Source organism: Mobula birostris, chromosome 21 (assembly GCF_030028105.1).
Source record: "Mobula birostris isolate sMobBir1 chromosome 21, sMobBir1.hap1, whole genome shotgun sequence".
NCBI lineage: Eukaryota > Metazoa > Chordata > Chondrichthyes > Myliobatiformes > Myliobatidae > Mobula > Mobula birostris.
The window spans coordinates 22343674-22358149 of record NC_092390.1 but is presented as its reverse complement, the minus strand read 5'-3'; the positions used below and the strand labels follow the sequence as shown (position 1 = coordinate 22358149).

Here is a 14476-nt window from a genome sequence, read left to right as displayed (position 1 = left end):
CAAAACATCACATCTTCATGCATGCCTGAAAGTTCAAAGTAAATTTATACTCAAAGTACATATAGGTCACCAAATACAACCCTGAGTAAATACAAAGAAACACAATAGAATCAATGAAAAACTGCACACAAGACACATAACAACCAATGTGCAAGAAACAACAAACTGCAAATACAAAAATAAATAAACAATAAATATTGAGAACATAAGATGTAGTCCTTGAAAATGAGTCCATGAGTTGTGGGAATAGTTCAGTGTTGGGGTAAGTGAGGCTGAGTGAAGTTATCCCTCTAGTTCAAGAGCTGGATATTTGTGGGGTAATAACTGTTCCTGAATCTGTTGGTGTGGGTCCTGAGGCTCCTGATGTCAGCAGTGAGAAGAGAGCATGGCCTGGATGGTGGGAGGGTCCTTGATGATGCACACTGCTTTCCTGAGAAAGCCCCGTTTGTCGATGTGCTCAATAGTAGGGGGGGCTTTACCTGTGATAGACTAAGCTGTGTCCACTATTTTTGTTGGCTTTTCCTTTCAAGGACTTTGGTGTTTCCATACTTAGCCATGATGCAACCAGTCAGTATACTCTCCGCTGCACATCTATAGGTATTCCCAAAGTTTTAGATGAGGTACTGAATCTTTGCAAACTTCTAAGAAAGTAGAGGTGCTCCCATGCTTTCTTTAGAATGGCACTTAAATGCTGGACTTAGGACAGATCCTCTGAAATGATGATGCTGAGGAAATTAAGTTGCTGACCCTCTCCACCTCTGATCCCCGATGAGGACTGGCGCATGACCACTGTTTTCCTCCTCCTATAGTCAATAATCAGCTCCTTGATCTTGCTGACATTTGAGTGAGAGGTTGTTTCTGTGGCACCACTCAGCCAGATTTTCAATTACCCTTCTATATGCTGATTCATCACCACTTCTGATTTGGCCAATGACAGTGGTGTCACCAGCAAACTTGAGTATGGCATTGGAGCACAAATATAAAGTGAGTTGAGGAAGAGGTTAAGCACGCAGCCTTGTGGTGCACCTGTGCTGATAGAGATTGTGGAGGAGATGTTGCCAATCTGTACTAACAAGGGGTCTGCAAGTGAGGAAATAGAGGATCCAATAGCTCAAGGTGGTATTGACACCTAGGTCTTGGAGCTTATTACATAGAAAAACCTACAGCACACTACAGACCCTTCGGCGCACAATGCTGTGCTGAACATGTACTTTAGAAATTATCTAGGGTTACCCAAGCCCGCTATTTTTCTAAGCCTCTGACTATCCATATGATCAATGCCTCTCATCATCTTATACACCTCTATCAGGTTACCTCTCATCCTTCGCCGCTCAAAGGAGAAAAGGCCAAGTTCACTTAACCTATTCTCAAAAGGCATGCTCCCCAATCAAGGCAACATCCTTGTAAATCTCCTCTGCACCCTTTCTATAGTTTCCATATCCTTCCTGTAGTGAGGTGACCAGAACTGAGCACAGTACTCCCAAGTGGCGTCTGACCAGGGTCCTATACAGCTGTAACATTGCCTCTCGGCTCTTAAACTCACAATTGATGAAGGCCAAAGCAGCATATGCCTTCTTAACCACAGAGTCAACCTGTGCAGCAGCTTTGAGTGTCCTATGGACTCGGACCCCAAGATCCCTCTGATCCTCCACACTGCCAAGAGTCTTACCATTAATACTGTATTTTGCCATCATATTTGACCTACCAAAATGAACCACCTCACACTTATTTGGGTTGAACTCCATCTGCCACTTCTCAACCCAGTTTTGCATCCTATCGATATCCTGCTGTAACCTCTGACAGCCCTCCACACTATCCACAACACCCCCCAACCTTTGTGTAATCACCAAATTTCTAACTCATCCCTCCACTTCCTCATCCAGGTCATTTATAAAAATCACGAAAAGAAGGGGTCCCAGAACAGATCCCTGAGGCACACCGCTGGTCACCGACCTCCATGCACAATATGACTCATCTACAACAACTCTTTGCCTTCTGTGAGCAAGCCATTTCTGGATCCACAAAGAAAGGTTGCCTTGGATCCCATGCCTCCTTACTTTCTCAATAAACCTTGCATAGGGTACCTTGTCAAATACCTTGCTGAAATCCATATACACTACATCTACTGCTGTACCTTCATCAGTGTGTTTAGTCACATCCTCAAAAAATTCGATCAGGCTGATAAAGCACGACCTGCCTTTGACAAAGCCATGCTGACTATTCCTAATCATATTATACCCCCCCAAATGTTCATAAATCCTGCCCCTCAGGATCTCCTCCATCCACTTACCAACTACTAAAGTAAGATTCACTGGTCTATAATTTCCTGGGTTTCTCTACTCCCTTTCTTGAATAAGGGGACAACATCTGCAACCCTCCAATCCTCCGGAACCTCTCCTGTCCCCATTGATGATGCAAAGATCATTGCCAGAGGCTCAGCAATCTCCTCCCTCACCTCCCACAATAGCCTGGGATACATCTCATCCGGTCGTGGAGACTTATACAACTTGATGCTTTCCAAAAGCTCCAGCACATCTTCTTTCTTAATGTCTATATGTTCAAGCTTTTCAATCCGCTATAAGTCATCCCTACAATCACCAAGATCCTTTTCCGTAGTGAATACTGAAGCAAAGTATTCATTAAGTATCTCTGCTATCCCCTCCAGTTCCATACACACTTTTCCACTGTCACACTTGATTGGTCCTATTCTCTCACATCCTATCCTCTTGCTCTTCACATACTTGTAGAATGCCTTGTGGTTTCCTGAATCCTGTCCACTAAGGCCATCTTATGGCCCCTTTTAGCTCTCCTAATTTCATTCTTAAGTTCCTTCCTGCTACCCTTATAATCTTCTAGATTTCTATCATTACTTAGTTTTTTGAACCTTTCGTAAGCTTTTCTTTTCTTCTTGACTAGATTTTCAACAGGTTTTGTACACCACGGTTCCTGTACCCTACCATCCTTTCCTTGTCTCATTGGAACGTACCCATGGAGAATGCCATGCAGATACCCCCTGAATATTTGCCACATTTCTTCTGTACATTTCCTTGAAAACGTCTGTTCCCAATTTATGCTTCCAAGTTTCTGCCTGATAGCTTCATATTTCCCCTTACTCCAATTAAACACTTTCCTAACTAGTCTGTTCCTATCCCTCTCCAAAGCTATGGTAAAGGAGATAGAATTGTGATCACTATCTTCAAAATGCTCTCCCATTGAGAAACCTGACAACTGACCAGGTTTATTTCCCAATACCAGATCAAGTACAGCCTTTCCTCTTGTAGGCTTATCTACATATTGTTTCAGGAAACCTTCCTGAACACACCTAACAAACTCCACCCCATCCAAACCCCTTGCACTAGGGAGATGCCAATCAATATTCAGGATATTAAAATCTCCCACCACAACAACCCTGTTATTATTACACCTTTCCAGAATCTGTCTCCCTAGCTGCTCCTTGATGTCCCCGTTACTATTGGGTGGTCTTTTAAAAAAAACCTAGTAGAGTTATTGACTCCTTCCTGTTTCTAACTTTCACTCACAGAGACTCAGTAGTCAATCCCTTCATGACTTCCTCCTTTTCTGCAGCCGTGACACTACCTCTGATCAGCAGCGCCATGCCCCCACCTCTTTTGTTTCCCTCCCTGTCCTTTCTGAAACATCTAAAGCCTGGCACTCTTAAGTAACCATTCCTGTCCCTGAGCAATCCAAGTCTCTGTAATGGCCACAACATCATAGCTCCAAGTACTGATCTCGCTCTAAGCTCATCCACTTTGTTCATGATGCTTCTTGCATTAAAATAGACACATCTCAAACCATCGGTCTGAGCACATCCCTTCTCTATCACCTGTCTAACCTCCCTCCCGCAGTATCTGAAGGCTTTCTCAATTTGTGAGCCAACATCCCCTTCTTCTGTCTCTTCAGTTTGGTTGCCACCTCCTAGCAATTCTAGTTTAAACTCTCCCCAGTTGCCTTAGCAAACCTCCCTGCCAGGATATCGGTCCCCCTCGGATTCAAGTGCAGCCCGTCCTTTTTGTACAGGTCACACCTGCCCCAAAAGAGGTCCCAATGATCCAGAAATCTGAATCTCTGCCCCCTGCTCCAATCCCTCAGCCACGTACTTATCCTCCACCTCACTCTATTCCTATACTCACTGTCGCATGGCACAGGCAGTAATCTGGAGATTACCACCTTTGAGGTCCTGCTTATTGATTAGTTTTGAGGAGATCATAGTAATGAATGCAGAGCTGTTGTCAATGAAGAGCACTCTAATTTGTGCATCTGCACTGTCCAAGCGCTGCAAGGTTGAGTGAAGAGCCAATGAGATGGCATCTGCTGTTGCACTGTTGTTACGGCTATATTCCACTGTCCTGTTATGCACATTAGCCATTTTCAGTTTCTCATTTGTCAATCAGAAATCAGTTCCAATCTGAATAATTTAGATATCTTAATATTTGCCCTTGCCCATGATGCACTTTTTGGAAAAAAGATTTAATCTCTAAATACTATTTAGTTAAAATAAAGTACGTATTAGTAACTGAATATAGCAAACTCAGTTAATTTGTCAATCTTCTGACGTGGATGGGAAAAAAATCTGTTAGTTGCGAAGTATATTGTGCTAAACCTTAAATCCAGGTTTATTGGTGACATAATCCTCTGATGTAACAGTAATTGTAAATCACATGTTGTACCACTAGGGTTGCCAACTGTCCCGTATTAGTTGGGACATCCCGTATATTGGGCTAAATTGGTTTGTCCCATACGGGACCGCCCTTGTCCCGTATTTCCCCCGCTAAGATAGAGCATTCCTATGAAACCGTTCGTAAGCCAAAATGGTGTAAAGCGAAGAAGCAATTACCATTAATTTATATGGGAAAACTTTTTGAGTGTTCCCAGACGCAAAAAATAACCTACCAAATCATACCAAATAGCACATAAAACCTAAAATAACACTAACATATAGTAAAAGCAGGAATGATATGATAAATACACAGCCTATATAAAGTAAAAATAATGTATGTACAGTGTAGTTTCACTTAACAGAATCAGGAAAACCGATATGTAGAAAAAAATCGGCATGTACACACATGCGCACATCACGTATGGGAACGACGCGCATGCAAACGTCACGCATGCACACACGAGTACCCACGCAAGGTTTCATGGTCATGGTAGTCTTTCTCGGGGTAAACACAAGTGTCCCGTACTTGACTGCTACTTTTGTCCCTTATTTGGGAGTGAGAAAATTGGCAACCCTATGTACCACACAAGTTTGAATGTTTTCGAGATCTTAACCTCCCAGAGTCATGGAGTGTTACAATAGTGAAGCAATTGTGAAACGAATTTAACACTGCAGTTATCAGCAAGCATTATGTCTTCTGTTTCTAATGGAGGACAGGGCGAGTTTGATGATGGTTGAGCCCAGCAGATTAGTGTGTGACTAATCTTGCGACTGGAACTAGTTGGCTTCAGCAATCAGAACCATCTTAATTTGTCTGAGACCTGACTGCAGCGATGAAGTGTTGATTGAGTGTCCATTGATTCCCACTCAGTTCGATGCTGCTAGGAAACCTCAAAGACTTGACTGATACCTTAATTTAGATGTTTAGAAGTTGTAATGAGGTCTGGAGTGAATCCAAACTGAATATCTTTTTCTTGGATATTTGTGGGAAACTGCCAATTGTGTTAAAGATTGACTACTCATGGGTTAAATTATAGAACATAGAACATTATAGCACAGTTCTATAGTACTTCAGTATTTCAGCCCACAATATTATGCAAACCTTTTAACCTCTTCTAGGATCAACCTAACCCTTCCCTCCTACATAGTCCTTCATTTATCTGCCATCCATGTGCTTATCTAAGAGTTTCTTACATGCTTCTAAAGTCTCTTTCTCTACCACCACCCCTGGCAGGGCTTTCCACTCACCCACCACTCTCTGTAAAGAACTTGTCTCTAACATCCCCACTATACTTTCCTCCAATTACCTTAAAATTTTGTCCCCTTATATTAGGCATTTTCACCCTGGGAAGAAGTCTCTGGTTATTCATTCTATTTGCGCCTTTTAACATCTTATACACCTCTATCAAGTCACCTCTTATCCTCATTTGCTTCAAGAGGAAAACCATTGCTTACTCAACCTATCTTAAGACACTCCCTCTAGTCCAATCAGCATCCTGCTAATTCTGCTCTGTACCCTCTGTAAAGCTTCCACATTCTTCCTGTAATGAGGTTACCAGAACTGAATACGATATTCTAAGTGTGGATTAACTATGATTTATAGAGCTGTAACTTTACTTCATGGCCCTTGAACTCATTACACCAACTAATGAAGGCCAACACACCTTATGCCGCCTTAACCACCCTTAACAACTTACACAACAGCTTTGGGGAATCTATGGGCATGGATTCCAAGACACCCCTTTTCCTCCACACTGCCAGAAATCCTGCCATTAACCCTGTATTCTGCCTTCAAATTTGACCTTCCAAAAATTCGCTTCACCTTTCCAGGTTGAACTCCATGTGCCACTTCTCTACCTCCTTTCAATGTCCCATTGCAACCTACAACAACCATCCACCAATAACCTTCGTGTTATCTGCAATCCTTTCAGGTTTACTCTGTATAAATCAGTATTCGATTATCTGTTACAGAGCTTTTCTGTTTTAATGGTTGTGGGATTGCTTTGTAGCATATTGCATCTGCTCTTTAAAGTGAATTTGCTTGTTTTGTAATCTCTGTTCATCACCCTGTTTTGAATATGCCTAATGTTGCTACAATCTACACTCTTTATTGAATTAGGGTTGGTCCCCAGTTTGATATTTGCCAACAGTGACAGATGAGGTTACAGACTATGGCAGAATAGAATTCCATTGCTGCTATACTTCAGCACCTCCTGCATATCTAGTTATGTGCTGCCAGATCTGTTGTGAACATAACCTGCTTAGCCTGGTTGGAATGCTGCAAAGTGTGAGAGTGTGAAGCTAGTCTGTATATACTATACTACTGGGTATCATTTTAGTAACTATGCTGAAGCAGTGGACTGCGCTACTCTTATCTCAGTTGTTGACTCTGACCTGGACCATTTGCCCTTCCCAATGTCCTTTTGAGCTGGGTTCAGATCTTCCTCACTCAAGATTTCCTGTAGGTATTGTGTTGTCTGGGACTGTAGGTGCTTGTGATATTAGATCATTTCTGTCCCCTTTAATTACATAGTCTCTGTAACTGTGACATTGTGTTTCCCTCCTACCCACTGCATACACCCTGCTCCTCACGGTCAGTTGGTTGGCAGCACTTGACACAACTCTGTCCTCATCCATATTAGGTGTTTCTGTTGAACATTTTTGTTGAGACTTTTGCAGACAGTCATGTTGCATGCCTAGTGTTATATTTAACCAACAAATAAAATGTAGGTTTTAGGGAAACCCTGAATATCCACATGAATACGTGTATGAATAGTGTGCTGGGAACAAGTAAACAGGCAGACCATGTGCCTCCATGCTTTGACTGTTTGTACGTTAGTGCTGTCTTCTCTGTGGATGGCTAATTCCCTGCATAACGTTCATGTGTATTACGGAGATCACAGACTCTCTGTTGGGGGCAGGGGGTGTTGGGGATCTAAATGAATATTCTATATTGCTAATAAAATGGTTTTACAATATGTATGTATCTTGATTTTCAGATTCCCAATACCTGTTCTTAGCACCCAATCGCTACATTTTCCACGGTGCTGAAGTCTACTCTGACTCGGAGGGAGATGAGGCTTCATCCTCTGGTAACAGCGTCAGTGACAATGAGTCAGGCAGCAGCAGAAGTGTTGGTGATGGGGAAGAGGAGAGTGACATTGAAGAATTTTATAACGGAATAGAAGAGGCAGCCTATGATGCCGACGGGGTATACTTTGGGGGTGGAAGTGAAGTGCTGACTGAAAACTCCTTGCAGGGAGAATATGAAGATGATAATTTGTTGGAATAAGAGGCACATTTGCATGATACTAATATATTAAGTTATCCACCAGCATTAGCCTACCTTTAGGGCACTTTTTTATAGTCAGTGAGCTGTCCTGGACATAGTGGCGGTAATGATCATGCAAACCCTCAGTCTGAAACTTCTAGTTCAGTCTGTGTCTTGTGGTGAGAACACTAGGCCTCTAAGTATTTCAGTCTGGTACTTTTACCAAATAAACTTTCTGCATGTTGAAACAACCATTAAACACACCAAGTTCATTGCCGTTACGTTTACTATAAGCTTTCAAGTCAGAGAGTCTGTTCTCTGTCAAGAGTTGATTTGTTTTACAGCTTTTACTTTCTATTTGTTTTGAGTTGTACAGTTATTTAATGTAGTTCCTCAGAAGCTAAAATGAATGTGCTGTACATATTTTTGTGAATGCTGTTCAAAAGCCATTTAATTGCTGAAAAGGGTAAAAAGGGAACAGGTAAAAAGACCAAAGAACAATGGGAGATCTCAATGATTAGAGCTGCAACAGAAGCTTAAGAAGTCTGTGGCAGATTTTATTTTAGAGCACTGAGTGATTTGTTTAAACATATTACATATTTTCCTTCAAGTTTGTATTTTTTCTCATAAAACACTGGCTGAAATGTTTTCTATGAGATGAGCTGGCAGCTAATTTGTACACCGAGGTTACTATTTTTCATTGAGCTTAAACTGTATATTAGAAACCATTGAGGCCACTCTATTTAAGTAAAAAACATTTTTACAAAATGTGGCAATTGTAGTTATCTGCTGCCTTATATAGAAATTGGTAGGGTTTCCTTACGGAGCCCAGTTCTACTCAGGCCTGGGTCCAGTTTTGGTACATGTATTGTTCCTTTTATTTTCTTGTTATACAAATATCTGTATAAAGTGTGTAATTTAAAGAAATACGAATTGTTGGACACCATTCCAGAATTAAAGCTGGAATGCTGAAGAATATTGAGTTCTAAAATAGCAACAGAATATGCCGGAAACGCTTAACAGCTCATACAGCAACTGTTCAGAAATAATGCTAATATATCAATCAAAAGCCCCTCATCAGAACTGGGAAAGAAGGAACACAAGTTGGCTTAAGTTGCAGGGACGGTGGCAGGAGGATGGACAGATTAAATGAAGTAATTCTGGTAGGCTGAGATAGGCTTGCATGATGATAAATTGATCGATAATGAGGGTGATGAGAGAGCTGAGCCCAACAGAAGATTATGTAAGATCTGTGACATGCAAGTCAGAACTGTTGGAATTGTCCAACAGTTTTGTTCTTATCAGTTCAGTTCTTATCACTGTCTTTCTGTTACAGAACTAATTGATTCCAGATTCCAGCAGAGATGGCCAGTGAACTGATCTTGTTGAAGCTAATTCCATCCGATCGAATTCAACAACTTTAGGTCACTGCCTTATTTTGTTTGTCAGAACGGCCAGTTCTCCTGCAGGTTATCTATCTGTAATTGGAACTATCTTTCTCGCTTCAGTAAAACTAACTGAACTGAACATTTTCTACAGCTCTGACTTTGATTTATCAGCTTATATATACAGTATATTTGCTTTTCTCACCCTCACCACCCTCATTAACCTAACAGTTGAATGGCTTCTTCAAAAGCTTTTCCCAAGACAACTCTAGCCTTACCCTGTCAGAGATTGTTCCCTTTGTCCTATTCATCCCTAGACCTATCTGGAATTTAAAACTAAAGTTATCTTTCATTCTCAGTGTTAATGAAGGGTGTGTGATTTTAAAATGTTAACTCTCTTTTTCTTTCCACGAATGTTGGCTGAGCTGCTGAATATTTCCACTGTTTTCAGTTTCTATAGATTTCCAGTATCTACATTTATGTTTTAATTCAACATTGAGCTCTATTCCTTTTCATGTGTCTACATTCCAATTCCCCTTTCTATTGGAAGTCTAAATTATTTATTTCAAATGTTTAATGTTTCGTTTGCTTATCCAGAACCAGTATAACTTATAATTTGGACTGTTAAATCCAAGCCTCACAATTTCATACAACAGCTTAGTTTTTTTTAAAGCATTTGTAAAGTTTTGTTTGAGCTTAAGTGATACTGTGCAGAGCAAGTAGAGTATCTGTAAATTTACTGGCATATTGAAAGAAAACATTTACCTAGACATGAAAATAGGTATTTTGATATAAGAATTACTTAAAAAAAACTAACTAAAAATGTTAGAAATTTGTAAAGGTTTTTGTTGTTTTATAGTTTTGCTATTCAGTGAAACAACTATAGATTTTTACTTATTTTTGCAATCTACCAGAATTAAATATGCTCATCCAGAGCAACTTTTTGAATTTGGTTTGGAAATAGAATTTCCCTTTCTCATCAACTTCCATTTTGCAACATCTACAGCTTTTCCCTAAACTTGTTCATGTACAAACCATCCTTTTATTGTGGTAACAACATACTCCAATTTCTACACATTACCCCATCTTTTGAATTTGGGGTTTCAAAACATACATACTTTGTCCGCTGCTGTGAAATAATAAATAAAACCTCAGATCAGTTTCCCATGGAATAGTGTTGTCCAACACTTCTACATTAACCATTTTTGTATCTATGGAAATCATACAAAGCACCAGAAGAAAATTGCATATATCTAGATTAAAACGAGTCTCAAATTTTAAGCCCTACCTTTGCTGCCTTGATGTGACCTGATCTTTAAATACAAAGGTGTTCTTGTATTAGTGTGTTCATCTTCCTAAGTATTAGCTTTCTAAAATCTTATAATGAAAATGCAATATATTGAATATAGGTTAAATCTACTCTATTATTTTGTAGTATGATCTAATTATTTCTGTCCCATTGTACGTATTCGGTCATTAATGTAATCAAATGACATTATAAGGACAGTTATTAAAAAGTGACTTGCTTTCTGATACAATTTCATACCTGCAGTTTTAGGTCAGACTTTTTAAGTTATATATTTAACATCTTACAGTTTGAATATGCTTAGTTTTATGGAAAAGAAGCTTTTTGAAATTACTGTTGGAGCATCGTGGTTCCATGAAATGTTCTGTTAATTTAAACTTAGTTGCCTGAAATTGTGAAATCTTGTTCCTGTTCCATGTACCACAGTCTCTGTTCTCTGCTTTTAAAGTGAAGATGTGTTTGAATGGATAATATATTGCAATAAATCTCCTTGGTTAAATTATGTAAGTTTGGATTTATTTTTGTGTTTGTGAAAAGTCAGTATTGAATTACAGAAAGATCATTAATTTAGATCTAAAACACAACCAGATCATCTTTAGATGAATAATTTAAACCTTGCAGTCTTTATTAACTGTTTCCCCATTCTTCCTCTTTCTCTCCTCCAGTCCAGTGGTGATTCCTGTTAAGTTCCTGATTGGAATCTAAATCACCCTGTTCCCTCCTTTCATCCTTAATGGTCATTGGTGGAGATTTGAGGTACAGCACAGAATAGGCCCTTCTGGCCCACTGATCCATGCCAGTCAGCAACCTACCTATTTAATCCTAGCCTGACACATGACCAATAAACCTGCCAACCAGTATGTCTTTAGACTTTGGGAGGAAGCTAGAGCACACAGGAAGGATGTACAAACTTTCTAACAGAGGATGCAGGAACTGACCTCTGTCTATAATAACATGGTGCTAATCACTACATGATTGTGACACCCATATCCCTCACCTGTAAGAAGTGAAATGACAATAAGATCATTTGGGAGGTTGATAAGGTGAATAGCTGAAGTCTTTTCTTCAGTGGGGTAATCCGAAACTTGAGAATGATAATTTTAAAAGGGACCTGAGAGGCAGATTTTCAGCGTCATTGGTATAAGGAATGAGCTGCCACCAGCAGTGGTGGAGGTGAATACGGTTACATTTAAAATGTTTTAATATATACATTGATAGGAAAGATTTAGAGGGATATGGGCCAAACACAGGCAATTAGGATTAGCTCATTTAGACAACTTGATTGGCGCGAGTGAGTTGGCCAACCCTCCCTGCAAAATTGAACAAGCTGCTTTGATTTCCTTCCCAGTCCTAGCCTAAGGGTCTTTAACCTGAAACGTTAATACTGTTTACCTTCCCATAAATGAGGCCTGACCTGAATATGTTCAACATTTAGTGTTTTCATTCCTTTTTTTAAATTTTATTTTTATTTGGATAAGGAATTCACAAATATCATGTACTTTTTTCTCACACATAACCTTTTCCATTTTTTTATATGTATAAAACTACAATTATTTATACATTCTTAAGTACACATTGAGATGATATAAAAGGAAAATAAACATTTAAATAAATAATTATGTACTGTAGTAAATCTAACCTATTAGGCTAAGTAATGAAATTAGTTGTTAAGAAAAATGGTAATAATAGTTTCCACACAACCCTTCTGGACCATTTCCACTGGTCCAAAATGTTGTATACAAGCCTATATACCAACCATTGTAGGTGTTTATATCCTAATTTGTTCATGCTTGCTCCTGACCGCAGACATAATTATCCAATCCCTATGTACTTATTTACTTAATTTTTTTATTTTTTTATCCCTTTCCCAAATCTTTCCCTTTACTTGTGTTAATTCTCTATTTTCCAAAAAAAAACATTTAGACTAGGGGTGCTTACGTTAGCAATATTACTGTGTTGATGAGAAGAGCAATATAAATCATTAGGAGAGTCATTTAAAGTCTGCTCGCATTGGGGTTATATATTCAATCTATTTATTCCAGATTTGATAAAATTTTTCTTTGAGTTCTCAGGGAGTAAGTCAACTTTTCCATTTTAAATATTTCCAAGATAATTTCGTACCAATCTTCTAATGTAGGTGGTATTGGATTTAGCCATTTTCTAGTGATTGATTTCTTACTTGCCGCTAAGAGGGCCTGCAGCAACTTTATATCTTCCTTCTGTTCAAGGAACAATACATGCCCCAAATAGAGCGTCTCAAAGTTCAGAGGTATCTGGGACCTAAGTACCTTAACTAATGTTCTATGAATACCTTCCCAAAATAGACTTAATTTAGGGCAATCCCAGAAAATATGAAAATGATTTGCCTCCTTGGAGCTGCACCTTCTCCAACACATCACATTTGTATCTTTATATTTTTCCTGATATGGGGTCTTGAAGTATCTTATTATGTTTTTCAAACAATGTTCTCTCCAAGTCAAGGAATTAATTGAGGACCATTGAAAGCTGCAGATTTTCCCCCAAGCCTCCTCTGAAAGTACCAACCCCGCTTCTTTCTCCCACTTCTCTTTAATATACCGTGTATTTACATTTTTAGTATGGGAGAGTGCATTATATAGGCGAGAAACTGACTTACTAGGTATTGAACTGCAAGCCGAATTCAGAATCTTGAAAAATTCTAATTCTACTGTTGATAGGTCTGTATATCTACAACTCTGGTTAACATATTTGAAGGTACCTAAAAAAAGTCATTATGTTCTAGGCCATGTTTGTCCTGCAGGATTTGGAAACTTTGTAATACTCTTTTATCTATAAATGAGAGGTAGGTTGTAAGACCTTTCTTTAACCATAGCTCAAATCTTTTATCTCCTCTGTTGGGAAGGAATTCGGTATCATATGCACACCATCTAAAGAGTTTTAGCATTTTGTTAATTCCACATGAATTAACCACCTTCTGCCATACTTTTAATGTAAGATTTATCCAAGCGTTATTAAATTTTTCCAACTGGGCCATCAATCCTTTGTCAGCTATTGAGGCCTGAAGAGGAAAACTGTCAACTAATCCAAATTCTATTTCCTTCCATCTAGCCTTATATTCCCTATTACACCAATATAACAGAGGGGTTATCTGTGAGGCATAAAAATAATTTCTCAGGCAAGGAAGAACCATACCTCCTCCTTCCTTCCCTAACTGTAAGGTGTTATATCGAATTCTAGGTTTCTTTCCTTGCCAAATGAAGCGGGAAATCCATTTGTCCCATTCCCTGAATTGATTATCATTCACCTCCACCGGTAAAGTACGGAAAAGATACAATAACTGAGGAAGAATATTCATTTTTATAGTATTTATCCTTGAATTTAAACTTAAAAAGGGGATAAGATTCCATCTATGCATATCTGCTTTTATCTCTGAGATTAATGGCCCATAATTTACCTGTGACAGTGTTGAAAGATCCTTCGGCAGGGTTATTCCTAAATATTTTAATGATTTAGCTTCCCACTTAAGATCGTATGTATCCTGCAATTTTTTGGATGGTGTATAATTTAGGGACATAACCTGCGTTTTCTTTACATTTATTTTATAACCTGATATTTTCCCAAAGTCATCCAACAGTGTAAACAATCCTATAAGTGATTTTTCTGGTTCACTCAGATAGACCAAAACATCATCTGCGAATAACGCCACTTTCTGTTCAATCCCTGCCACCTTGATACCTTTTACGATTTCGCTCTGTCTTATTAGTTGGGCAAGTGGTTCAATATATAGCACAAAAAGGAGAGGAGAAATTGGGCATCCCTGTCTAGTGCCTCTCTCCAAGATGAAGGAGTCAGAGAGG

General features: G+C 39.1%; 1 protein-coding gene across 4 annotated transcripts in view; it reads left to right on the top strand.

The window, feature by feature from the left end:
- The window catches only part of sirt1 (sirtuin 1), a 46328-nt gene extending 35197 nt beyond the window's left edge, over positions 1-11131 (top strand). For all 4 annotated transcript variants that reach the window (XM_072239172.1, XM_072239170.1, XM_072239173.1 and 1 more), the window contains one exon: positions 7678-11131. In XM_072239172.1, coding sequence (XP_072095273.1) covers positions 7678-7970 — 293 coding nt within the window. In that variant the 3' untranslated portion in view covers positions 7971-11131. The remainder of the gene's footprint in view (positions 1-7677) is intronic.
- Positions 11132-14476: the final 3345 nt, after the last annotated feature.